Below are 27,079 nucleotides of genomic sequence, written 5' to 3'. Positions count from 1 at the left end.
AAACCCATGACAAGTTTCAATCAATATGATTTAGTGGTTGAGGACACTAATAACTCAGGTGGAAGAGACGAAACAAGATGGATTTGCAGGATCACACTAACAAACACACACACACACACACACACACACACACACACACACACACACACACACACACACACACACACACACACACACACACACACACACACACACACACACACACACACACACACACACACACACACACACAGAGGATCCCTTCACTCCTCCTGTATTGGGCGTCTGTAATTGCATTTTATAAATGAGTTTTAGTTTCGAACTTTCCTCCATTGATTTTTGGTCAGGAGGTGACACAGTACAGTGTGAAAAGGAGGAGGAGAGGGAGAGAAAGGAGAGGTGTCAATAGCAGCCCCTTGAGGCATATCCCACAGGCTAATACATTAGATTAACGTCCAAATCCGATTGAATTATTGACAGTGCAATAAAATATCAATGTGAAACATGCCAATGCTTGAAAGCCTATTGTTCATGTATGGTTGATAGATATAGCCACACACAGTTGAAAACATTTCTATCACACACAATAAAGTTTACCAATATTATTGGGATCTATAAAGAACATCTCAAAAACATTAAAAAAAACATTTAGCTAAATTCAGAAGAAAAAAAATCACAGAAAATGCTTTTATAATCACCAGAAAAACTTTCACTATTTCTCAGAAGTCCCAAAAAGAGAGTCTTCCTAATGAAACCTGAAACAGCCAACTTAATTCCATTTAAATCCAGCCAAATGACTTTCTATTCAAGGCATGCTGCCCAGGCTACGCTGATTTAACAAACTACAGATAGTACTAGCTAAGTGATTGAAGTTCATTTTCATTTCAATGAAGTAGACAGGTCTGCCAAGCACTAGCCTAGCCTAGCATCTTAGTGCTCCCACTGGAACTGGCTTCAAGGGATTTAGTTTAGAGGCAGAGAGGAAGGCCATGGTTACACACACGTACACACACGCACACACACACACACACACGCTAATGCATGGGATCTAGAAAGACTCAAACTTAAATGAACAGCGGCTAGTCCAAGATCAGCCCTTATCTGCCTGAGTGTATGTGTACGCGGTTGTGAGTGTGTGCGGGTGTCTACCTGCGTGCCTAGTGTGAAGCTCTGTCCCTAAGGCAGCAGCTACTATTCCTGGGATCCAGCTAAATTAAGGCAGTTATACATTTTAAAAACATTACAATACACAACCTGTTAAGTGTGTGCCCTCAGGCCTCTACTCTGCTACCACATATCTATAACACAATCCATGTGTACATGTGTGTATAGTGTGTATGTTATGGTGTGTTTGTATGCATGTGTCTATGTTTGTGTTGCTTCACAGTCCCCGCTGTTCCATAAGGTGCATTTTGATCCGTTTTTCATATGAACATCAAGACAGTACAGTGGACAGGTATGCCTCCTCTCCTCTCTTCGAGAGCTCAGAGTGCTGATGTGAAAATCAAAGGCCTGTGTCAGGACTGAATGCAGAGACCGTCTCCTCTAGGGGAGAATCAGAGTGAACATCATGTTCTGCATTTCATTTCATGCCATGTCATGTCCTCTCTCATGTTAAAAAGAGCAACATGGGACTGTGGTCCCTCATCTGCACCATATAATTCCCCTCTTACATGTGTGTCGCACCCTGACCTTAGAGATCCTTTTTATGTCTCTATTTTGGTTTGGTCAAGGCGTGAGTTGGGGTGGGTATTCTATGTTTTGTGTTCTATGTTTTCAATTTCTGTGTGTTTGGCCGGGTGTGGTTCTCAATCAGAGGCAGCTGTCTATCGTTGTCTCTGATTGAGAACCATACTTAGGTAGCCTTTTCCCTCCTGTGTTTAGTGGGTAGTTATTTTCTGCTTTGTGTGTCTGCACCAGACAGAACTGTTTTGTTTGTTCCGCTTTGTTATTTTTTGTTCTAGGGTTCAGTTTGATTAAAAATCATGAACATGTAAGACGCTGCACCTTGGTCCTCTTCTTCAAACAGCCGTAACAATGTTCTACCTAATATAATGAATTTGAACTGGTTGAGGGGCTGACTAAAATCATTACTTCAAAGCTGCAGTGGTTATGTGACCTGTGAAGGCTAAACCTGCGAACACGCCACTACTTAATGAAATGGCAGTTGTAGACTTGAATCAATTACCCTTCCATATGGTACATACAGTACATCCACACAGAGCCATCCCATTTAGGACTATACTGCAGTGCATCCAAACAGGAAGAGGCCACTGTCCCTCAGGCATGCTGTCACCATGCCAACATGTACCCCTCAGACACTGGGGACAGACAATTCCCCCTTTCCCACACACACACACCCCAGAGAAAGACCTAGGCCTGTAGAAATGGCAGTATAGCAGACAAGCATCACTAGAGACTAAGGATTATATCATTATGATTAGTTGGCTTTGCAAGGATTCATGGTGCAGGGATGAATGCCAAGTAGACAGCCAGCACACTGAGGTCTTCATCATTTACACACAATGTGATGTTGTGGAATGTAATGTATTGCTATGCTTGGGAGACACAAGACACATTTCCCCAAAGGGTTTCAATACAGTAAACTGTTGTCTGAGTATTCACTGTCTGACTTGACCTTTTAAAAGCTACACTATTTTACTTTTTGGGCGACCAAACCAAATTCACATAGAAATGTGAGTTACAGATCTTTCATTCCCGTTGAAAGCAAGTCTAAGAAGTGGGTGATCTGTTCTACTGTATGAGCGCTATTTCTATGCTTCCCGTTCTGAAGATTCATTTTTGCATCTTTTACTTTTTGTTTTCTACACCAGTTTCAAACAGCTGAAAATACAATATTTTGGGTTATAGAAAATATATTTCTCAGCAGTTTAGATGATACAATTATTCTCTACACAATGACTGCTTGTTTTGTTTCATAAACTGAAATTAGGCAAACCATTAGAATTTATTGCAATTTCTGCATATTGCAGCTTTAATAGATGGCCAACCACGATCCCCAGCAGGGTTCTTCATCTCAACCGTGCAACCTTGTGTGTAGCCAAGTTGACAAAATAAAACCAATCTGTCAGACAGTACACGGTCCTGATTTAGCAATTTATACAGTGCCTGCTTCTAGAACAGCCAGTGAAATTTGAACAAAAGACTGTGCAGGCTGTCTTTGTCTATGTGGAGAGCTAGCCTATTGTCCAGTTCCACGACAGAGCTTTTGTAGACGATCACATCCATTTAAAATCACACACAGGCACGCACGCACGCGCAAGCACACACACACATGTATGCACACACACACATACATGCACACACACGCATGCAAGCACACACGTCTTTTTGTAGAAGTGACGTCCATTTAAAATCGTCTTTGTCCTCCCAGTCTGCCTTTCAGCCTGGCGCCATGCTCCATTAATCACACAAGACAGACAGAGCAATGCTGCAGACATCCTTACACACACACACACACACACGCTCACACACGCACGCACAGGCACAGTCAAATGGACACACGCAAGCACACACTGATGGGGAACGAGACTAATCTCACTTTCTAGGAGGTGATGGGCCTACGGCAGATCTACAATGTGTGTACAGTCCACCTTTTAATGCTGATCTTGTAATTTACGTAACTTACTGTCCAACAGCCACAGAATTAGATGAGCGCTTGCCTGTTCTTATTTTCTCTTCTTGTCCTCAGATAAAATGACACTGAAAGAGTTCACCAAGAAGTACGCAAGCTACAGACTACAATACCCAGTGCTATATACACTATACATACCTCTATATACTGTATGGCTCTGAATACAAACCCTTGTCCAACACTGTGAAGCAGTCTTAGTGGAATCACATGAGCGATTCAACAGTGAGCAACATTATTCCAGTCCTTCCCCGCGCTTTAGTCGTGAATAGAAGGACAACAGCAGCACAACATCGGACAGCCACAGATATTCCTAGTCTGCTGACTAGGAAAAGCTGAGCAGAGCAGCTTACAGCACTGTGGGTGTGATGCATAGCCAGAGAGAGAGAGAGAGAGAGAGAGAGAGAAGATTATTCAGAACGACTTACATTTACAGGCTGCGCAGAGAAAGCAGCAGCAGCATTACAAATGAAAGTGGATTTTAAATGCTAGATTTAACCTTAAATGGTTTTGCTATGTGGTTGTTATCTGGTCTTTACAATGGTACGGGAGGGTCAGCTCACTGCGCCTTTATCCAGCCCAGGAAATACCATTTTCTGGGCAGAATTACACCTGAATGGATGAACACCTGCCAAACAGTATTTATTCTTCAGCTCCACACTGCAAAACAAGAAATTACACCTCCCTCTTGATAACTCGCACACAGATTTAGAGTAGTGGAGTTGGCTCCCAATCTACCATTGACTTACTAGGCGCAGTACCTGTGATGCTCCAATAGGAAGAATCCTTCATGGACAATAACAACTGATGTGATGTGTGATGTTTGAAATACCCTTGAAAACTTACAGCGTATGAAATAGACCCTTTGGCCTCAAGTTTCATTTGCAGCAGATGAAGCTTGCTTGGAGTTAAATTAGACCTCCCTCGCGCTCTTTACCATATTTTCCCTATATTTTAGATTTGTTCCTCCCTCACTTCCCCATCTTTCCTATCTCTCTCTCTCCCTCCTCTGCCTATCCTTCTATTGTGGCAGCAGCATGCTGCCCATCCTCCATCCATGCGTTTGGAATTCAACTTAACTCTACCCAGCCAATGGATAAATTGTCACCTCGTCGGATTCTTAAAAATCGTAGTTCTGCTTGTGTCACATTCTCTACTACAACTTGATTGTATTAACTCTGTTTCTTCCCCTGACAGAAAGCTGCTCGTTTTAGTCCACCCATTGAGAGGAAGCTATTTAAACCGAAGATTATGGAACCAATTTCAGCACTTCCCCTCCACACCTGCTACTCACGTCTTCTATTATTGGTCTAACGCTTCTCTAAACAGACTACAAACATATATAAAGAAGGATTGAGTTGTTGATAGCAGTCATGCAGACTTCCTTTAATGGCTTAGGACATCAGCAGACTTTGGGTATGATTTGATGAATGACTATCAAATGTGGTGCCCTGAAGCGAAAGATCAGGAGCTTGTCTTAGCCTACTTCATGTGTAACACAATGAATATGTAACAGCATTCATTAGAACATTAGAATAGGACTAGAAACATTAGAGAACATTATTGTAAGCCATAAGAACAGGACCAGAAGACATGAGAAAAATATCATAATGATTGGGAATTGCTTTATTGTCTGGGCCATTAACTTGACACTTTCAGACAAATACTTCTTAGAGTGTGTATCTGAGTTTAAGAAATGGTGAGATAAAAAGTATAGGAATGTGGGGAAAGCGTGCATTTTCCTTCAGCAGGACCTCACCATTCTGTATATTTTGAGACTAGTTTTAGAGGCAAAAAGTGGCACAGTTTCTGGGAATCTCTTTTCCAATATGCTCAGCATGCCACATAGTTAAATAATTTCTGCTTGACAGGCATGAGTGTGTATGGCTGTCCATCACTCCACAGAATACTACACAGAAAACGGCAAAATACCATATCCTCCCACACCCGCACTTATCTCACACACACACACACACACACACACACACACACACACACACACACACACACACACACACACACACACACACACACACACACACACACACACACACACACACACACACACACACACACACACACACACACACACACACACACACACACACACACACACACACACACTGAGAGGGAGATTATGAGCACCTGTCAGTGGCCCTGTGAAGCATTGGCTGTTAGGGACGCTAATGTTTTAAGTGTAATGGCATGTGAGGTCTGGCAGATCATCTGTGCTCCGGCAGAGCTGAGGGCCGGCTGCTGAGAAGAACACACCAACACACACACACCTCACTGCCTGTTAGTGGGACTCCCATCAGAGGGCATTGATTTGATAAATGCTCCAGCATATACAGAGATGGCAGAGAGAGAGAGCGAGAGAGAGGTTATAAGAATATTTATTCAGAACGACTTACAAGGAAAATAACCAAACTCTCTTAAAGTAAAAAATGTCAGATGGTTTAATTTCAGAAGCATGTACAGAAACAAATATATTGTATGTTTAATTTGTTATATCTTGCAGGTTGTCAAATGATGTCAGAGGATGTGACATCATATGGTGATGTCATCGTGAATACAGAGCTGATAGTGGTATTGAGTTTTTTCTCTCTCCAGACAGAGTATTCCATCATTATGCATGTTTTCTCTGCATGGTTGGACAATACACTATAAGTGGAATTATTTTACAATTCTCATAAAGAACACATTTGTGGTCAACGTGAAATGCTGCACACACAAAGACCAGCAGCAAACAATAACCTAGACATCGCGTCTAACTCTGAGAAAAGAGACTTTCATTATAGAATAGAGAGAGATATAGTGATAAGGAGATGGAGATAGGAAGAGAGGGGGAGAGCGAGTCAGAGTAAGAGAGAGAGAGAGACAGCAAGGGAGCGAGAGAGAAAGAATGAGAGGAGAGAGAAACAGAGAGAGATAAGCAGACAGACAGAGACAGAAAAAGACAGACAGAAAGAGAGAGAGAGAGAAGCAGACAGACAGTGACAGACACAGAGAGACAGACAGAGAGAGAGACAGACAGAGAGAGAGAAGCAGACAGACACAGAGACAGACACAGAGACAGAGAGAGAGAGAGAGAGAGAGAGAGAGAGAGAGAGAGAGGCAGACATAGAGAGAGACGCAGACAGAAAGGCACACAGAGAGAGAGAGAGAGAGGGAGGGTAAATGAGAAAGATAGATAATCTCCTCCATCTTATTTCCCAAAACAGAGAGGTGGTCTGACGACACACTTAAGGATCAGTTTTATCTCAGAGACAGATGAGTGACAGGTGTCAGCTCAAACCCTCCACCGCAGAACACCTCATAGCTATTCTCTTTTTTTTCTCCTCTCCTCGATGGCTGGATGCCGATAAGAGACGAAGATATAATTGTAATTCTGAAAATCAATAGTCCTGGAATCTCCTGGGCTGTAAAAGGCTCAGTGAAGTAATGTAGTGTTGTCGTTCGCTGTATGCTGGAGTGATATGGTCAATTCCACAGTGTGTGTGTGTGCATGCAGATCGTTTTCTCTTTCGTGGTCCTGCAGCATGAGTCCTCACTCTTCAATTCTCCAACTGAAGGAGACAATCATGAAATAAAAAAGTATGTAGCTGGTTTTACTTATCAGTAGCGGTGCATGGGTATAATCACTGAGGACGACAAGCCAAGCCAGTAAAACAGCCATATTACAACCTACGTTGTGATAATTGCGTTGTTTGCTCTATAACCCATTTATTTATATGCCACTGTGATATACAATAAGGCCGACACAACAAAAAGGCAACAGTCACACAGTGGCGGAATAAATTCAACTACACACACGTTGGTTTCATCACAAAACCAGAAAGTAAGCATCTGTCCGTTGAAGTCCACAAAGCAAATATTTCATGTAACAAACAGTTACATGACCTACAGCATGATCAAGCAAGGTAATGGTTCTGACAGTTTACTAAACTAGTGATTTAGAACCACGGAGAGTTAAAGCAAGTCAGCACAAAGACAACAGGAACACTGCCTCCGCTATTCCAGCACCAGTTAAACTTAAACAATTAGACAACATCAAATCAACAAGGCTATATATGCTTAGTTTAATACAGTGAAAACAAACCTAAAACAAATGAGGTCCTATCAATGTTCCTAAATATCATGTGGCTGTCCATGGTACTGATTTCATTATTATACCTTTACTTCAACAAGAAACACAGACTGAGACCAACGTCTCTTTTACAGCTGGGCCCTGCATATACATGTTTACACATACAGTTTAGGAACAGTGATTATAAAACTACACAAGACAAACAAAAAGATCACAGATAACAATCAAAAAATACAGCAGCAGATTGTTACATTTACACACAAGTTCTTCTACCAACAGCACAATAACTTGATTTACCTGAAACAGTTACAGGCAATACAAAAATACAAATCCTCCAATAAATGTTTAAAATGGGCGACAGGGGGACAAGAGTCTCAAGTTGAAGTTTAGTCTGCAGGCTATTTCCTAGGCGAGGAGCGTAACAGGAAAAGGCAGCCATACCCGACTCTGTGGAGATGAGGCATGGGCCTCAAGTGTAATCCAGGCTTGAGACCTGGTTTTAGGAATTTTAATTCTAATATTGATGAGTGATGATAAATAAGAAGGTAGCTTATTCAGAAGTGCTTTATAGACAAACACGAGAGCATGTTGTTCTCGTCTCACGGACAGTGAAGTCCAACCCACATCTTGATATAAAACAGAGGTGAGTTCTGTAGCTAGAACCCGTTATAAACCTAAGTGCACAATGATAAGTAGCATCAGGGTATTTATTATTATAGTTTTTTTTTATATTTGTTTACCCCTTTTTCTCCCCAATTTTGTGGTGTCCAGTTGTTGTAGTAGGTACTATCTTGTCTCATTGCTACAACTCCCGTACGGGCTCGGGAGAGACAAAGGTTGAAAGTCATGCATCCTCCGATACACAACCCAACCAATCCGCACTGCTTCTTAACACAGCGCGCATCCAACCCGGAAGCCAGCCGCACCAATGTGTCGGAGGAAACACCGTGTACCTGGCAACCTTGGTTAGCGCGCACTGTGCCTGGCCCGCCACAGGAGTCGCTGGTGCGCGATGAGACAAGGACATCCCTACCAACCAAGCCCTCCCTAACCCGGACGACGCTAGGCCAATTGTGCATCGCCCCATGGACCTCCCGGTCGCGGCCGTTTATGACGGAGCCTGGGCACGAACCCAGAGTCTCTGATGGCACAGCTGGCACTGCAGTACAACGCCCTTAACCACTGCGCCACCCGGGAGGCCACATTCAGCAATTTAATTGTTGATGCCGTACCATGCATGTAAATAATATCCCCATAATCTATAACAAACATAAAAGTAGCTTTCACAATTTGTCTTATATTTGTAGGGGACAAACATGTCCTGTTTCTATAGAGGAAGCCTAGCTGGATTTTTAGCCGTTTACAAAGTTCATCAATATGCATTTTAAAAGACAGTTTATCATCCAACCATATCCCTAAGTATTTATATGCAGAGACCTGATTAATTCGAGAACCATCTAAGCTCATAAGTGACCCTTGTAATATTTTAAAATCTGTATCCAATAGTGCAAATTAGAGTACATGACAGTGTCATCAGCATATAAATGAATTTGACACTTTCTTATCTCATCACCGATATTGGTTAAGTAGAGAGTGAACAGTAATGGACCAATAATAGAACCTTGTTGGACCCCTTTAACCAACTCCAATGGCTCCAACTGGATGCTGTCGACTCTAACAGCCTGACTTCTATCCTTTAGATAGTCATGAAACCAACGACAGGCATCCAATCCCAGTCCTATTGACGACAGCTTACCCAAATGTATCACATGCTCTAAAGTGTCAAAAGCTTTAGACAAATCTATGAACAAGGCGGCAAAGTACTTTCTGTTATCTAGGGCATTAGTAATATCATTTACAACACATACAGTGGCCATAATAGTACTGTGTTTAGGTCTGAAGCCAGATTGATTACTAGAAAGAGTATTGTTAACAGTCAAAAAAGATTGTAGTTGCCTATTCACCAATGACTCTAGAATTTAATCCAAACAGGAGAGCTTAGAGATGGGCCGATAATTATCCAACTCACTACCATCACCTCCCTTGAGGAGTGGTAAAACAAAAGCTGTTAGGAATCTTTCCTACGACCAATGTTTGATTGGAGATATGCGTCACTACACCAGCAATAATAGGTGCCGCACACTTGAGTAAATATGGATCGAGATTGTCTGAGTGTGTGTGCATATGCCCACGCAAGTAGAAAAACATGTTGTTGACATCCTACTTGTAGACTGAACACCAAAGCCATCCTCCTCGCTGCTCGTCTATGATGTCTTAGACTAGGCAACCTGGCTTAAATGCTTGCTAGCCTAACTTCCTTGCATGGGGAACAATGAACCAGGTAAGTTAGCGAGCTGGTTAACGTGAGCCTACTACATCTACAGCTATGAACTCGTGGATTCAATATGAATTTATGGTTCGATCAGAATCGCTGATGTCCAAATCCTCATCTCCATCCATGGCTTAGGAAAGGCCTGATTTAGCTAGCTAGCTACTGCAGGAGGACAACAACACATCACAAGCAAATTGTTTTAGATGCCAAATGCTCGCTGGCATCAATCAATGAAATACCACAGTCGCAACATTTCATACTCTTCTTGTCCAGACAGCTTCAGATACAGTTGAAGTTGGAAGTTTACAATCACTTAGGTTTTAGTCATTAAAACTCGTTTTTCAACCACTTTGCAAATGTCTTGTTAGCAAACTATAGTTAAGGCAAGTAAGTTGGTGGGTCAGGAGTTTACATACACTAAGTTGACTGTGCCTTAAAACAGCTTGGAAAATTCCAGAAAATTATGTCTTGGCTTTAGAAGCTTCTGATAGGCTACATGACATCATTTGAGTCAATTGGAGGTGTACCTGTGCATGTATTTAAAGGACTACCTTCAAACTCGGTGCCTCTTTGCTTGACCTTATGGGAAAATCAAATCAAATCAGCCAAGACCTCAATAAAAGAATTGTAGACCCACACAAGTCTGGTTCATCATTGGGAACAATTTCCAAATGCCTGAAGGTACCACGTTCATTTGTACAAAGAGTAGTACGCAAGTATAAACACCATGGGACCACACAGCCGTCATACCACTCAGGAAGGACACACGTTCTGTCTCCTAGAGATGAACGTACAATAGTGCGAATAGTGCAAATCAATCCCAGAACAACAGCAAAGGACCTTTTGAAGATGCTGGAGGAAACAGGTACAAAAGTATCTATATCCACAGTAAAACGAGTCCTATATTGACATAACCTGAAACCGCCATTAAAAAGCCAAACTACGGTTTGCAACTGCGCATGGGGACAAAGATCATACTTTTTGGAGAAATGTCCTCTGGTCTGATGAAACAAAAATAGAACTGTTTGGCCACAATGACCATTGTTATGTTTGGAGGAAAAAGGGGGACACTTGCAAGCCAAAGAACACCATCCCAACCGTGAAGCATGGGTTTGGCAGCATCATGTTGTGGGCGTGCTTTGCTGCAGGAGGGTCTGGTGCACTTCACAAAATAGATGGCGTCATGAGGCAGGAAAATTACGTGGATATATTCAAGAAACATCTCAAGACATGTGTCAGGAAGTTGAAGCTTGGTCGGAAATGGGTCTTCTAAATGGACAATGACACCAAGCATACTTCCAAAGTTGTGGCAAAAAGGCTTAAAGACAACAAAGTCAAGGTATTGGAGTGTCCATCACAAAGCCCTGACCTCAATTCCCATAGAAACTATGTGGGCAGAACTGAAAAAGCGTGTGCGAGCAAGGAGGACTACAAACCTGACTCAGTTACACCAGCTCTGTCAGGAGGAATGGGCCAAAATTCACCCAACTTCTTGTGGGAAGCTTGTGGAAGGCTATTCGAATGTGATGAAAGAAAAAAAAGCTAAAATGAATAATTCTCTCAACTATTATTCTGACATTTCACATTCTTGAAATAAAGTGGTGATCCTAACTGACCTAAAACAGGGAATTTTTACTGGGATTAAATGTCAGGAATTGTGAAAATCTGAGTTTAAATGTATTTGGGTAAGGTGTATGTAAACTTCTGACTTCAACTGTAGCTACTCATCTCTCAAATTATTTATCCAGTGTGACAGGTACAGCCACTTTTGAATTTAAGTAAAATGATAAAACTCAGAGAGATGAAAGATCAATGTTTTGTACATTTCATTTTTTTATTGATCACATTTTTTGTGGGAAGCCTGGCTTCTCTTGGCATCCGTGAATATATGTCACTGTTACATAATGATTGGTAGGTCATTTTAAGATAATCAGTACATAAGTGTGTGTAGTAAATGTAATTAAATTATCATTATAAAAAGCTAATAAAAACAAAATGTTCCCTAGACTCGTCCTGATCAATTTGTTCCAACTCAAACTCATTGCATCACCTCGTGACACAAGAGTATTCTGGGAACAGCCTATAAGTGATAAGCTAATCAACAACAGCACTGAGTTATGAGGTCAGCAGACACTTTCTGACGAGGGTAGATGTATTATTAGCAGATAATAACTCAACTTAAGCTTAAAGAAATACTTCAGCTTAAAGGGATAGTTCACAAAACTGATTATTTATTTCCGTGGTTGGTGATAGTGGCTAGGTAAACAAATCCAACTTGTGGATTGTGTAGACTAGACTACTTACAAGGTAAGGAAACAAGTACATAATCTTGTAATTTTTGTGAACTACTCCTTTAATAAGAGCAGTATTGTGTCAGTTTGCTGTTACACGTATAGACTTTATTGTTCATTATTCTATTCTAAATCATGAAGGTACAACTCCACCAATCAGATCTGCTTCCAGTCTGATGCATTAATGTGTTGCTCGTTTGCCTGGAGTGACAGCGAAAATACAAACAGTCAGACTGTTGAAACCAACACAAGCTGACACACACATACGGGTGTCAACGACAACAAACTGGATGCTCACAAACAGTACAATAATTGAAGCAACATGACAATCAAAAGACACGGCACCGCTGTCCTCCTCATCCTCATCCACTCCTCCCCGTCCTCCTCCTCCTCCTCCTCTCCTCCTCCCCTCCTCCTCCTCCCCTCCTCCTCCTCCCCTCCTCCTCCTCCTCCTCCCCCTCCTCCTCCTCCTCCTCCTCCTCTCCTTCTCCTCTCCTCCTCCTCCTCCTATCCTCCTCCTCCTATCCTCCTCCTCCTCATCTCCCCCTACTCCTCCTCTCCTCCTCCCTCCTCCTCCTCCTCCTCCTCTCCTTCTCCTCTCCTCCTCCTCCTCTCCTCTCCTCCCCCTCCTCCTCCTCCTCCTCCTCCTCCTCCTCCTCCTCCTCTCATCTCCTCTCCCTCTCCTCCCCCTCCTCCTCCTCCTCCTCCTCCTCTCCTCTCCTCTCCTCTCCTCTCCTCTCCTCTCCTCTCCTCTCCTCTCCTCTCCTCTCCTCTCCTCTCCTCTCCTCTCCTCCTCTCCTCTCCTCTCCTCTCCTCTCCTCTCCTCCTCCTCCTCTCCTCCTCCTCCTTTCTCCAATAGTCTCACCCTCTTTTCCTTCCGATTTTCATTTTCTCTCCCTTCTCTCACTTAAACCTGTAATTTAATCTTCAATGAATTTCCTCTTCACGTCTTTTTTAGAAATTTGGTCAAATGATCTTCAAAATGCAATAGTGCTATTCAATGTGCCATGTAGAAATAGCTAGCACAGTAAGGAAGTCTGTGTGTAGCTGGTGTATAGGAGTCAGGCGCAGGACAGCAGATATGAGAAAATAAACTTATTTTACTCAACATAATATAAATGCAATACAAAAACAGAGCCCACAATAACGGACCTTCCTACATAGAAACAATCATCACAAACAACCATGTGGGAACAGAGGGTTAAATAATGAACAGGTAATTTGGGAATTGAAACCAGGTGTGTAAGACAAATACAAAACAAATGGAAAATGAAAAGTGGATCGGCGATGGCTAGAAGGCCGGTGATGTCGACCGCCGAACACCGCCCGAACAAGGAGAGGGACCGACTTCGGCGGAAGTCGTGACAAGCAAAAAATACCAGACAGATCTAATGGTACATTCAATGTTTCTCATAAAATATTCACAAAAATCAGGGGGCGAGAGAGACAGAGAGAGAGAGAGAGATGCTCAAGTGTTTCAAATTTCCTCTCTCTCTTAATCAAATTTTCCTGGATCTTGATAGCTTAGAGGTCGAAACAGAAGTGGTATCACAACGGAAGTTAATTGATTAAGCGGATTAAGGAGCACACACACACACACACACACACACACACACACAGATGGAGACATGATCATGAGAGGAGCTGAATGGCCGGTAGTACCAAGGCCACACAGACGAACTGTGGTTAGTCTCCCTGATCAATGATTACAATTGTGACAGTGTGATAAATCTGGTTGATTAAGACCGAAACATGACTTTAACAAGCAGAGGAGAGGACAATCAACTGATTCAGTGGAGGAATGTAATTTACTGTAAACCAGGGCCTGGTCAAATATAGTCCACTAAACAAGGAATAGGCTGCTGTTAAGAACACTTACTAAATTATGTGGAATTTACATAGAAACAACACGGTAACAATATCTACAAGACCGTTACCTCGGAATGACCTGTACATGTAAAGCACAATCCTGTCATGACTGGCCTGCTCTCTCATGGAAGCTTTATGTTCCACCTAGGAACAAATATGATGAAGTAATCCCTGTCAAAATCTGGTTGTTTAAACTAGAGATATGTTTAGTTTTGTTGGTCATAATCCACCTCATCCACCAATGGTGGCCTGGAAGGTAACTGAACTACGGTGTTGGTCAGACATCCCGAAAATCGCTATTCTCACGAAAACGTCTGTTGCATCCGAACAGTTTTGTTTACACACCAATATGGAAAGGTGAGACTCTCACGAACACATGTGTCTGTTGTTTTGCTCTAGGATGCCCACAAACTCCACAAGACTAATCAGAATGTACCCTGGTACCAGTTAAGAAAATCTGTTTTTCCATGTATGAATCTGTTATGAAATATGTTTCTATGGGCTAATTTGAAGCAGAGGGTGCAACCGAAAAACTTTAAACCTAAGGTGCTGTGCTATTCTGCCAACAGACAGACAGACACAGCATTTACAGTTACTTGGAAGTGTGTTCATCCCTCATGGATTTGTTCATAAAGCTTTTCCAAACGTAGCCTGATTAAACCAGCATGAACGCTGCTCTTCCTATGGACACATTGTTCAGTGTGGTCTAACCAGGGTATGGAAACATACCCCTGAAGCTAGAATGGAGCTAGTGCTCCCCATGGCCAGTCTCTGTTACTGAAGGGGAAAGATCAGGAAGATAAATCCCATCAACGGGCTTCTGGCCTGTAGCTGTGTATCTCGGACGGTGCGGCAGACACGACCCTGTGGATAGATCCATCACCACTGGTGTGTTGCAGGAACGGAAGTTTACACCCCTCCTCCCCTTCCTCTTCTCTCCCGTCCCTTCCCCTCTTCCAAGACCCAACCAAGCAGGAGTGCTTCCCCCTCTTCCCCTCCCCTACCTCCTCTCCCCTCCCCCCTCCCACCTCTCCCCCCTTCCCCTATCCGCTCCCTGCCACATAGACCCAGTCAAGCGAGAGTGTCTGATCTCTGCTCTGTTAAAGTGGTCAATCAAGCCCATCAGCAGGCTTATGCAATCCATCACCACTGCTGTTAGGTACAAATGCCATCACTAGTCAACACACATGCACTACAGCTATTCACTAAGGCAGGAACAAATCCCAGTCTACTGAATGCCTCTGTTTTCTTCCATGCATATGCTGGTGCTGGCATGTTACAACAACCAACCATGCCTAAGGAAAGATACTGGGAAACAGGACAGAGACAAGAGGCAAGACAAGGGCTATTTCCAGAAAACCCAGCTTGAAAATTAATACAGGCAGAGCTAGCAATGTCGATAGAGATTGTTTAATGCTTTTGCCAACAACAAAAACTTCCCTTTCAGCTTTCAAAACACAATTAGCTTTTCAGAGCACTAAAGAATCTTCAGACTCGTCCTGGGAGTAACTCTGGCCATGGAAAGCAAGTTGTCAGTGGGTCATCTCATTTATTTCCTGCCTTTAGAAACAATTTACCAAGTAGCTCTACTCTACAGCTCTACGGTTCTACAACACTACAAGTCTACAAAGCAGCCCTGGGTTCATACCCTATTCAAAATATTTTAGATATTTTGAAAGATTGTATTTGTTTCTGCTCAAGCCTGCCAGCTGTACCAGATGGGCGAGGGTTTCTGCTCTATCCTGCCAGCTGTACCAGATGGGTGAGGGTTTCTGCTCTATCCTGCCAGCTGTACCAGATGGGTGGGGGTTTCTGCTCTATCCTGCCAGCAGTACCAGATGGGTGGGGGTTTCTGCTCTATCCTGCCAGCTGTGCCAGATGGGTGGGGGTTTCTGCTCAAGCCTGCCAGGTGTACCAGATGGGTGGGGGTTTCTGCTCAAGCCTGCCAGGTTTACCAGATGGGTAGGGGTTTCTGCTCAAGCCTACCAGGTGTACCAGATGGGTGGGGGTTTCTGCTCTATCCTGCCAGGTGTACCAGAAGGGTGGGGGTTTTAAATATTGGAACTATTCTATTGGTTCCAATGTGCCAGGCAAGCTCAATCAAGCACAGATAAGGTATTTGAAATAATTAAAATAGTATTTGAACCAAGTTAGGTCTGCTACAATGCTCCTCCTATCAATAGGCTACAGATAGACTTCCCACAGCTCCCAGACAGAGAATAGCAGAGTTGTGGAGCAGACAGAGAAGAGTCCCCCAGAGGTTCAAACCTCAGGTCAGGCCAGGCCTCAATTATATTTTTCAGAAACAGTCAGTGCCCTTCAGTGGTTAGCTCCAAAAATGACCCTAGACCTCTGAATGTGATTGAAAAACTAGAGCAGTGCACGGTGGGGAAAGATGGAGGCTGTTGTCATTAATCACATAGAATGCATGCGTGCGAGCAGACATGTATGCACGCAAAAATGCACACACACACCCAGAGACACATAGTGTCAGATCCCAAGTGCTTTCACAGTCAGGGGTCAGGGTTATTTTGGTTGTTCAGATGGTATGTGCAGGTTAGGGGTCCGGTCATCAATGAAAGAATTCCAAATTAAAACACCATAAAATATGACAACTGTGCTGTAAATATTTGCCAGCTTCCCCCAATAGGATTTGAATAAACAAAACTGTAATGATCCATGCAGTCAAAAATGAACCAACACCCGTCAAGGGGCGATTCCAACAACTATAGACCATTATTATTGACTTTCTGCCCCAAACCAAGGTCAAGTACACACACACAGCTTAATGTCTCCTATGCAGGGTGTTATTGGTCCAGGGAGACAGAGTAAGGGTTGATAAAAGAGAAAGGAGTGTTGCCCCCAGGTCACACGTGTCATCATAAGTGGACCACCAGGTGTGTCATCATCGGTGGACCACAAGAGCAGTTCAGCAGAGGAGCACAGCAGAGTCAGGTCACCTTGAGGTGTGAATTACAGAGGTGCACCACACGGGGTCTCCTGAGACACACACACACACACACACACACACACACACACACACACACACACACACACACACACACACACACACACACACACACACACACACACACACACACACACACACACACACACACACACACACACACACACTCACACATACACAGGTGGCAGGTTTCTCTTCTGAGACACTTCCAGTCTCTGATCGAAGGGTCAAATGTCATCAGTACTGAACTGAAGCATGTTTTTAGAGTCTAAATAAGATAGATACCAAGTTAATTCAACTTCAAGCATATTTTTTCCCCTCCACATTTAAACCTAGATTTAAACCCGAAAACAAAGTAATTAGTTGAATTCACATTTCATAAAAACTCCAAAATTACCTAAATTGGGTGTTGGGTATGAAGTGTGCTATGTAAATACACCATATACGACCTCAGCTATATCAAGGAGACAAGCAACTGACAATACATCATAATGCTGACGTATTGATATGAATTCATAACAGATACATACATAGAAATATGAAGAGTCATTTCTAGGAAATATTCACAATAATAACAGATTCCTCTGAAAGTGTGATTTCCATCAAAGATAATGTGATTGCAGTGGACGGTCAACGGACATGGAGACAATTGGTTGTATTGTAATGCTGGTCGAGAGCTACTTGAGTTCCTCAATTAAAGTAGATCCTTCACTGTTAATTCACATGTAACATAGCTGCTAGCGGACCACTTGGTTGTGCTGTGAAGGGGCTGGGGGTTTAATATAGGATTATAGTGCTGTGTGCTAAGAGACTGAACTCTCGGCCATGCCCCTTTACGGCTCTGCTCTCGGCCTACAGTATGTGGACGTCTGGATAAAGGAAGTGCTACAGTTTAGGGAACAGGGTTCCATTTGGGATGCAACCAATTCAACATAATTGACAACCTTATAGTCTTCCACACACAGTGTGCTCTGTGTAGGATCTCAGTGTAGCATCCTCTCTCTCCTCTCCCACTATTGTAGGATCTTCATTTTAGCCAGGTTGCTACAGCAGGCAAATAATCTTGCAGTAAAAGGAAATGCGAATTATTATGTGTATTATAATTACTGTAAATTGTTGTAGGGGTTGATATATTTTTCGAAAGGGAAAATCTCATCTGAAATTTCAAAGTGGAAATTACAAACTTCAGATGCTTTTTTAATCCTCAAATACAGTTCAGGTTTTACATGTATTGCATTGCAGGGAAGTTGTCTTGCAACAAGGTGATACAATTAAGATTCTACATCTGTATATTTCCCAATAAATGGGAATGCAATGGCTGTCAAAAATCAGAAAGTAATTTGTGTTCAATGAAAGGACAGAATCACAATTGAACTGATATGCGTTCTTTGCTGATGTAATGTAATATTGCCTGACAAGACTCAAATGCAAGCAGTATTTCCCCATACACTGATCTGTGTGTGGCAATCCCTCTCCCACTGTGCTGACTGCTTGCTATGACAGGGCTGGTCGCAACATCTACACCATGTTATGATGGTTTAATACTATTAACAATTAGGCCTGGGAAGATACCAGTGTCGCAATACTTGTTAGTATTGTGGCAAGGAAACAAAGCACTAAACAGCTTTAACAGCACTAATGTTGGAAACAAACTTCATTAGCTATGTGGTCATTCAGAGTCACATGTATGCATATTCCAAGCTATAGCACACAATATTTTACATACAGCAGGTTTTTAAAAGAACCAAAGAGTTTGGTCTTCTTCGTGTTTTCATTTTTGCCATGGAAAAGATATTGCGGTACTTGAATCTTCACAGCTCCACTAACAAACAATGGTGAGAGGCTGGCCAAACATAGTGCACTATACAGGGAATAGAGTTCCATTTAGGATGCAGCACTGTCAGTGTCTCTCCCACTGCGCCAACTGCTTGGCATGTCAGGCCCTCTCGCCAGCCTGTTAAACAATGATGGTGTAGTTGTAATATGCCTGGCCTAAAGCAGTGCACTATTTAGGGAACAAGGTTCCATTTAGGAGTCATTATGTGTGTGTCTGTCTGTCTGTCCCTCAGGAACAGAGCCTCCTCATTGCCCCCTTAGAGGAAGTGAGACATGCCCCCCCCCCCCCACACACACACACACACACACACACCTGCCAGTCACTGACAGCCCTGTGTTGCAGCCATAGGAGCCACCCTGCTACCAGTCATGGGGCCAGAGGACATGCTGTTGTTCACACTAGCTATCAGTCAACATAGTATCATCAGCAGTCCATCTGCTGGGAGCAAAACCACCCTAAAAGCATGTCAACTATCTGACTGGGTTTTATTGGTGCTGGCTTGATCAGAAGTAAGATGCAGAAAAAAACACAAGCACACACACACGCACGCACACACACGCACCTAGGAAGGCACCGATAACTCCCAACTAAGCCGAATAATGAATACAATCCTATTTTAATTACATTTTGTAGCCATAGGTGACCATATTCATGTGTGAATGCCGCCCTCGCAGAGAGGCGTGCGCTGTATTATACCACTGAACACCTGCATCAACTGTTCTTCAGAGCGAGCACAGTGTTATCCAGGTCAAGGCGCGCCCCGCTCAGACAAGAGGCTTAGAGACGAGACAAGAGCTTTTAACACGAAATAAAACCGTCAAAGTTCAACGGTAATCCCCGTAGGTATGGATAAACCCGACAGTTTAACTGGAACAGTTTAACTGTCTGGAAAATAATCATCTAGGTTTAGTGGAGCGCAGACACGGAGAGAGCAAATATCCAGGTGTAGAATTAAACTAACATGAACCAATTCGTAACTATAGGACAATATAATCACAGATCTCTTTACAGTCGACTGAAAAAGCCCTACCTTTTTTATGAAGCAAAAGACAAACTGAACCAAGGCTATACATTACAAAGACTACATTTTCATCCCAAAATCTGTAGCCAATATCATTATGTGAAAAGAAACCCTAATCAATTTGTAATATATCCTACCATGGAATATGTATATTGCGTTGTACTGAATTGATAAAAAACAAATTTTCCACAAATGTAAAATGAAGTAGTCATAGGCCTATGCCTAAATTGACAAACCATTTCAGGGCGAGGAAAAGTTGAAAAGTGTCAAATGGCACTTGTCAAATTTGTCATTTCGAACTATTAGGCCTATGTGAATTCAGGTTTCATCATCAAGCCTACATCTTCATTGGTTTGAATAAACAAAACGGACTTTTAAAACATGTTTGCGTCCCACTGCAATGATGTGTTCATTTGGGACTCATTCTTCCCGGCTGTTTTAAGACGCGTAAAACAACGGACTTGAATATCAGGCCCATGGACAGCTCCCGGTGCTGAATGAGAAAATCCACTTGATAATGCTCCTTGACTCGTTTGATTGGAATTCAGAGGTGAAATTCTATGCGAGAAGAGGTCAAATAAAAAGGAGGAAATGATTTTAAGGTGCCTAATCTATTATACGATAATATTCCTTTATACAGATAAATGTAATTTGGCCTATAAAATCTGTGATTTTATGTTTACAGTGAAGAAACATTTACGTAGCGGAAAATTACAGGTCATGCTTTGGTCTATATGTTGCATCTGAGATGTTGGTGTTCACATCCTACAATATAGTCTAGCTGTATCCTTATCAAAGCCCATATAAAATAAGCCCAGGTGTAACGCAAAATATAGATTACATTTAAATGCATTTTATTATGATTACTAAATGTTGCGAGATTTTTTAATTGTATAGGTCCTGAGCACACTCCAATTTTTATAATTATGTGGAATTGATTAAAACCTCACTCTTAATAATTACATAAGATATCTTCCTGTAAATGTGTCAAACATTATAAAACCCTTTGTAGGCCTATCTATATGCTTACATTTTAAGCATAGCCCAACGCGCCATGGAAGTTTTCAGACTCATTTTAGATAATGTGGTAAAATAATACCCCATGGACAACTAACAATAACGACCTGTTTTTCTGAATTAAAATTTAAATTGGCTACGCAATTAAATCCTATTCCGTCAAGCCGATAGAAAACAACCAGTAAATTAATTAGCTTGATTAGAATCATTTTAGTTTGAATAAATGTCGTTTTGCGCGAGGATTATGCAGATGAAATAATTCGAACCATCATTTAAATGTCAATAGGACAGTTGTAAGAGAAGCCAGTTTAAATAGGCGTATTTCGTGAAATCTAAAATGTGTTGCGGAAAAATGTCCTGTGGTAAGTTCAAAGGAAATAGATAGAATTGTGTGTGTGTCCTGTGTGTGTGTGTGTGTGTGTGTGTGTGTGTGTGTGTGTGTGTGTGTGTGTGTGTGTGTGTGTGTGTGTGTGTGTGTGTGTGTGTGTGTGTGTGTGTGTGTGTATGTGTTGTGTGTGTGTGTGTGTGTGTGTGTTGTGTGTGTGTGTGTGTGTGTGTGTGTGTGTGTGTGTGTGTGTGTGTGTGTGTGTGTGCGCGCGCTTGTGCGTGTGAGTGTTGCGAACTGTATATTACAAAACATTTGACTTACATTCATTTTAACCCCGAACAGCATAGTTTGACACAGTGCTGCCGTAGACCTGATAGCAATAGCCTCTTAAAGGAATAAACATTTATTTTGAGTTGCGTAGAGAGACTGAGTGAGTGAAGGGAGAGAATCCGCGCTCAATTCCAGTAAGAATCAAAGGCCGATTCATGTAGGTGTATGATGTGGCATCTGCTAGTCTTAGTGTCAAGTTATCTGGGTTCGGGATAGGGAACAGAAGCTTTGGCAACACATTTTTGTGTGAAGACATTAGGCTACTCTCCTCAAGGTGTCTGCAGAATTCACACGAAAGCCGAACGCGTGTGTGTTTATTTTATTTTTTTGCAAATGATAATATAGCCTACTTGGAAAGTGAGTTTATTTGAAATATTTAAGTGGCATTCCTTGTTTTATATCAGAGTCTTCCTGTTACTTTTTAACAAAACGTTGGTGCATGAGAAACCTGTGTTTTCTTTCCACTCAATGTCTTAGCATAAGTTAAATGTTATCACATTATGCTCTCGCTTTGAGATCAGCAAGATGGAGCTGGGTTGTCCGGGCCACGCACCAAACAACTCTCCTCCATGTTGTGTGTATTATGACTGCTATGAGTGGGATCATTGTTTATGTGGCGGACTCAAAGGAAAAAGCGTTACTGACAAAATCAAAAGGAGAAACGGAGAATTTGAAAGGTTCCTTCAGGTTGACGTGAAGCCTTCAGACGCACCTGCCGGTCGTTTTTGGTTTGTTATGACGCCCCCATGAGACAGTTTGTTGGAACTGCAGCACAATCTTGTCCGTTTTCAGCTCGTGTGCGGGAAATAATGTTTTAATTTTACACTTGAAATGTGTCATTTCTTTGACACATGTGTTTAAAAAAATAATCAGTCAAATATTAAATACTTATTCAGTCTCATAACCAAATATATTCATTTTGAAAATTAATTGGACTAAGTAGTCCTATTAATTTGACAACATAGACCACAGTTATGAAATAGAAACGCATACAGTAATGTTAAATGTCTCAGTCATGATGATGTGCAATTTAAAAAGTTGTATTTCCCCCCAATACCGTGATACAGGTCGACGGAATGTTTTTATGCAATGAACAGGACATGCCCCTGAAGTGAAGAGTTGTCTTCAATAGTTCTGTCAGTGATGTGCATTTCATAAGAAATCGTTTTTACATATGAGATTTTAGTAAAATGTGTCTTTGAAAGACCACAAAACACAGAGACAACAGTGACACAACAAAGTATTTATAAACACAAACAAAACCACTACTCACCAGGTAAAACGCTGGAGTTAGGAGTAACACCGCACACCAACACGTCGCCTGCATTCTTCCTGGTCTCAAACTTCCACTAGTTTCCCTTCGTTGACTCTTTGTCTGTGAAGACCATAAATCCACGCGTTATCCGCTTTTACACAACCGTCAAGACCCTCACCAGCCTAGGCGAAAATGAAATTATACACCCCATGACCACTGAAGCTTAGCTTACACTTGGAGACAGATATTGGACGAGATGGGGGGGGGGGAACAAATAACGATTACAAAGGAATTAATCCAGAGAGCGGGGCTGAAGCAATGTCATAGTTCAATGAAAGATGAAAATTCGATTCAGAGCAAACATAAGGGATCAGTCCTTGATTTGATTGTCTTGCTGCCTGCCGTGCGCGTGAGGCTCGCCTAGCAGTTCCTTACTGAAAAGGAGAACAGTTAAAAGTAGAGTCAGATAAATAACGGACGCTTTATAACCGCGCCTCTGGAAAACGCGTGCCTACAACACATCCGGGCTGAGAGAAACACCGTCGCTCTGTCCACACATAATATGAGAGAGAGGAGAGGAGAGGAGGGAGGGGAGGAGAGGAACGAGTGAAATATAAAAAAACGGGGCGAGATTGGTCCGAGACGCAAGGATCACAGAGTAGTCTTTAAACAGCCACTATAGCTCGACGGGAAAGCTGTTCATTTACTGACTGGCGGTAGAGTGGTGGGGTTGGTTGATAGAGATAAACGAGCCGACATTCACAGAGAGCCACAGTGCGTGCGTATACAGTATGACTCCAGGACAAACAAACTCACTAGGCTATAGCACCAGCTCCCTCCCTCAATATGCATGGACAGATCACTGCCATATAAACCAGCACGGCTGGACAATGACATTGTTTTCTTGTAGGCTATAGGTTATGTGCAGAATTTTGACTAACCAAATGCTAATGCATACAAACATGGACCTACTGTATATTTAGTAACAGTCTAAAACATATAATTCAATGTAGCCGTGAAAGATGAGCCTACATTGACAGAAGTGCTAAATGTAGCCTTATTGAGGATGTTCAAGACCTTGGAAGGGTTAAGCAGAACACTTTGATGTCACTCAAGTGGAAGGCAGGGCCAAAGAAGTAGGCTACTTGAGGGACTCTGGGGTCTTATTATGTGGATGGTCCATAGCTTGACTACCACAAGTGCAAAGTCAATTCATGTCTATGTGCACATGCATGTGCGTGTTGCTATCATTGTGCGGTATCTAACTATACGTAAAGGCACTGTCAGAGCACAAGGTTAAAGGAGCGTGCACCACATGCTGAGTGTGGGATTGTTGCAGGCAGTATAGATAGATTCCTTTCAAATGCCATCCTGGAGAAAAAAAAGAGGAGGGGAAGAGAGGAGAGGAAAAGACAGGGAGGGTAGTTCTGGTTGAATAAATCGGTGGTCCTCTCAGTGCTATAACATTGTGGTGGTCTGCTACTGTCACTATAACTCACCCCTGGGCCTGATGGATTCCTGTTCTGAATGGCTTAGGTAGCCTTCACAGGAGAGAGAAAGAGAGGGAGAGGGACTAGCCTTCACAACAGCTGCAGCAGCACCAGACCCAGGGGGATAAATCTTTAGAGGCCTGCCATGATGCTGAATCCCAGCCTGGGGTCTGCTGCTACCCTGATACTCCTCATTCTGGAAGTACAGGACTGGTGCCCAAGAACCAGAGGCCCTACCAAGCAATGAAAGTGCTGGTTTAGGATCAGTTCTTACCTTTTAGTTCACAATGAATATGACTACTCATGTGGACTCTAAAACGCTTAATATATGCAGACCCAGGTTTGAGGTTTCGATATTAGCGATTCATCAGGAAGTGAAGTGGAATAAAAAAAAATGGGGAATTGGCCAATGTTTTCTTGGAGGATAATTTGCAGCATATGCTCCCGATGTGATTTATTGACACAAATACACAACGCATAGGACCTTCGCCAGGTCCTTGGCAATAGTCGCTCTGCCATGTTTCAGAGCCTAAAACATTTTTGAAAGAGAATAATGTCGGGGCTCAAGGATTTTCAAGGGCAAAACAGCATTACAGAGCATCAAATCAGATTGTATTTGTCACATACACATGGCTAGTAGATGTTAATGCGAGTGTAGTGAAATGCTTGTATCATACTGAAGAGTTACAACTGAACTAGTCAATTTTGCAACATCAGAGATATGAGAGAGAGGGAGAATCCATTGAAAGGCGCTATGTGAACTAAACACTTAGCTGCAACTTTCTCTTCCTCCTGATCACCCCCCCCCCCACACACACACACACACACACTTCTCTTTCTCTCTCTCACTCCAAGAGACACCCTAATTTAAAGGGATAATCAGGAGTTGGTCCTAATTTTCCTTGGCACACCTTTGGTGCCCATTCACTGCAGTGCAGAGCAACGGGCAACGAATTACAAACTAGTCACTTCCCTAATAGTCCTACCCAGGATGGAGGGCGGGACAGGGACGATGAGGAAGGAAGGGGAAGGGGATGGAAAGAGGACTAATGAAGGGGAGAGGGAGAGAAAAGAAGGGGGCTGTGGAATGAGCTGAGTGACGTTGGCAGTACGTATAGGAGACCGAGCCTGAGCCGTCCGGTATTATGAATACGCCCAGCTGGCATGGCTCATTGCCCGATCGTCAGGGCAGATGTTGGGAGCAGAGGAGAGGGGAGCAGGCCCCTTAGCTTCAGGCCTAACCATGATGTGGTGGTGGCAGGGATCTGTGGCTGCCATGTCTATGCCATCCTGCCAGCCATCTGGCATCTGAAGTGCACACTCCACTCCGCTCTGAGTAGACACCCAAAGAGGGACAGACAAGTCTAACATGAGTTTTTACCCCTGACCAGAATGGATGGGTGGTGGGTAGTGGGAGGATGCCTGGTGGGTTGTTATGGTGGGGGGGTGGGCACATCGATCTGCCATGTGTGGGTACAAAGCGCGGACTTCCTGGAGCTTGTGGCGGAGGCTGCCAACGTCTTTTATGTGGATGTGCGGTCAGGCAGGCAGGCAGGCGGGAACGTGCAGGCGGCGGGCGGATGGACGGAGGGATCTTGGAGATGACAGAGACAAATGCGGGATCAGAATGACGGTCACAGGATGCAGCTGGCAGCCATCACCATCAAGTACTTCCTCCTCATCACAATTAGACCCACTGTGTGTTACTGTGTGTGTGTGTGTGTCTGACTGACTGCAGCCTGCAGGCTCTTGGAGCCAGAGGAGAAAGACAGGAGGAGAAATGGAAGAGAGGAAGAACTATGTTTGAATGCTTGTCATTCTGTGGATGAAGTCTTGCAGATGCACTCCAAATTCTCTAAATGAAGGGAGAAGTGGGACAATTAGGGAAATGTTTCTAGTTTAAGCGTTCACAAAAATGGGGAATAAAAGGTTCTCAGCTGACAAAAAAACATACGAGGAGCTAAATTCTGCTCCCCTAAGTATGTCAGTCCAGGCTATTTATCTTCCAGACATCGTCAGCAGGAGCATTTGGCAGTGGCCTCTCTACTGGTTACATCACTGATGTCTTGAAAAACAGACACAGACAATTCAGCTAGTACTTATCTAGTACTTATCTAGTACTTAGAGAGTACTCATCTAGTACATGGTTTTGTCTGTTGGATATTTAAAGTGATGCCAGGCACTCATCACCAGGCCTCGGCAGACATAAAGTACTTTCCTGGAACCAACTGGCAAGTGTCTTCACTGACATTTTCAACTTCTCCCTGACCAAGTCTGTAATACCTACATGTTTCAAGCAGACCACCATAGTCCCTGTGCCCAAGAAAGCAAAGGTAACCTGCCTAAATGATTACCGCCCCGTAGCACTCATGTCGGTAGTGCTTTGAAAGGCTGGTCATGGCTCACATCAACACCATCATCACAAAAACTTTAGATCCACTCCAATTCACATACCGCCCTAAAAGATCCACAGATGACACAATCTCAATCGCACTCCACACTGCCCTTTCCCACCTGGACAAAAGGAACACACTTCCATCCAGCTTCCTTCCATCCAGGACCTATATGCTAGGTGGTGTCAGAGGACGAACCAAAACATTGTCAAAGACTCCAGTCAACCAAG

At 42.9% G+C, this 27,079-nt stretch overlaps 1 protein-coding gene across 1 annotated transcript in view; it reads right to left on the bottom strand.

The window, feature by feature from the left end:
• LOC135549769 (neurexophilin-1-like) overlaps positions 1-23,587 on the bottom strand; it is a 53,259-nt gene extending 29,672 nt beyond the window's left edge. Inside the window, exon 1 of the mRNA XM_064980045.1 lies at positions 22,985-23,587. Coding sequence (XP_064836117.1) covers positions 22,985-23,038 — 54 coding nt within the window. The 5' untranslated portion in view covers positions 23,039-23,587. The remainder of the gene's footprint in view (positions 1-22,984) is intronic.
• Positions 23,588-27,079: the final 3,492 nt, after the last annotated feature.

Source organism: Oncorhynchus masou, chromosome 12 (genome assembly GCF_036934945.1).
Source record: "Oncorhynchus masou masou isolate Uvic2021 chromosome 12, UVic_Omas_1.1, whole genome shotgun sequence".
NCBI classification, from domain to species: Eukaryota; Metazoa; Chordata; class Actinopteri; order Salmoniformes; family Salmonidae; genus Oncorhynchus; species Oncorhynchus masou.
The sequence above is the reverse complement of the archived record's forward strand: the minus strand, read 5'-3'. Positions and strand labels throughout refer to the sequence as shown.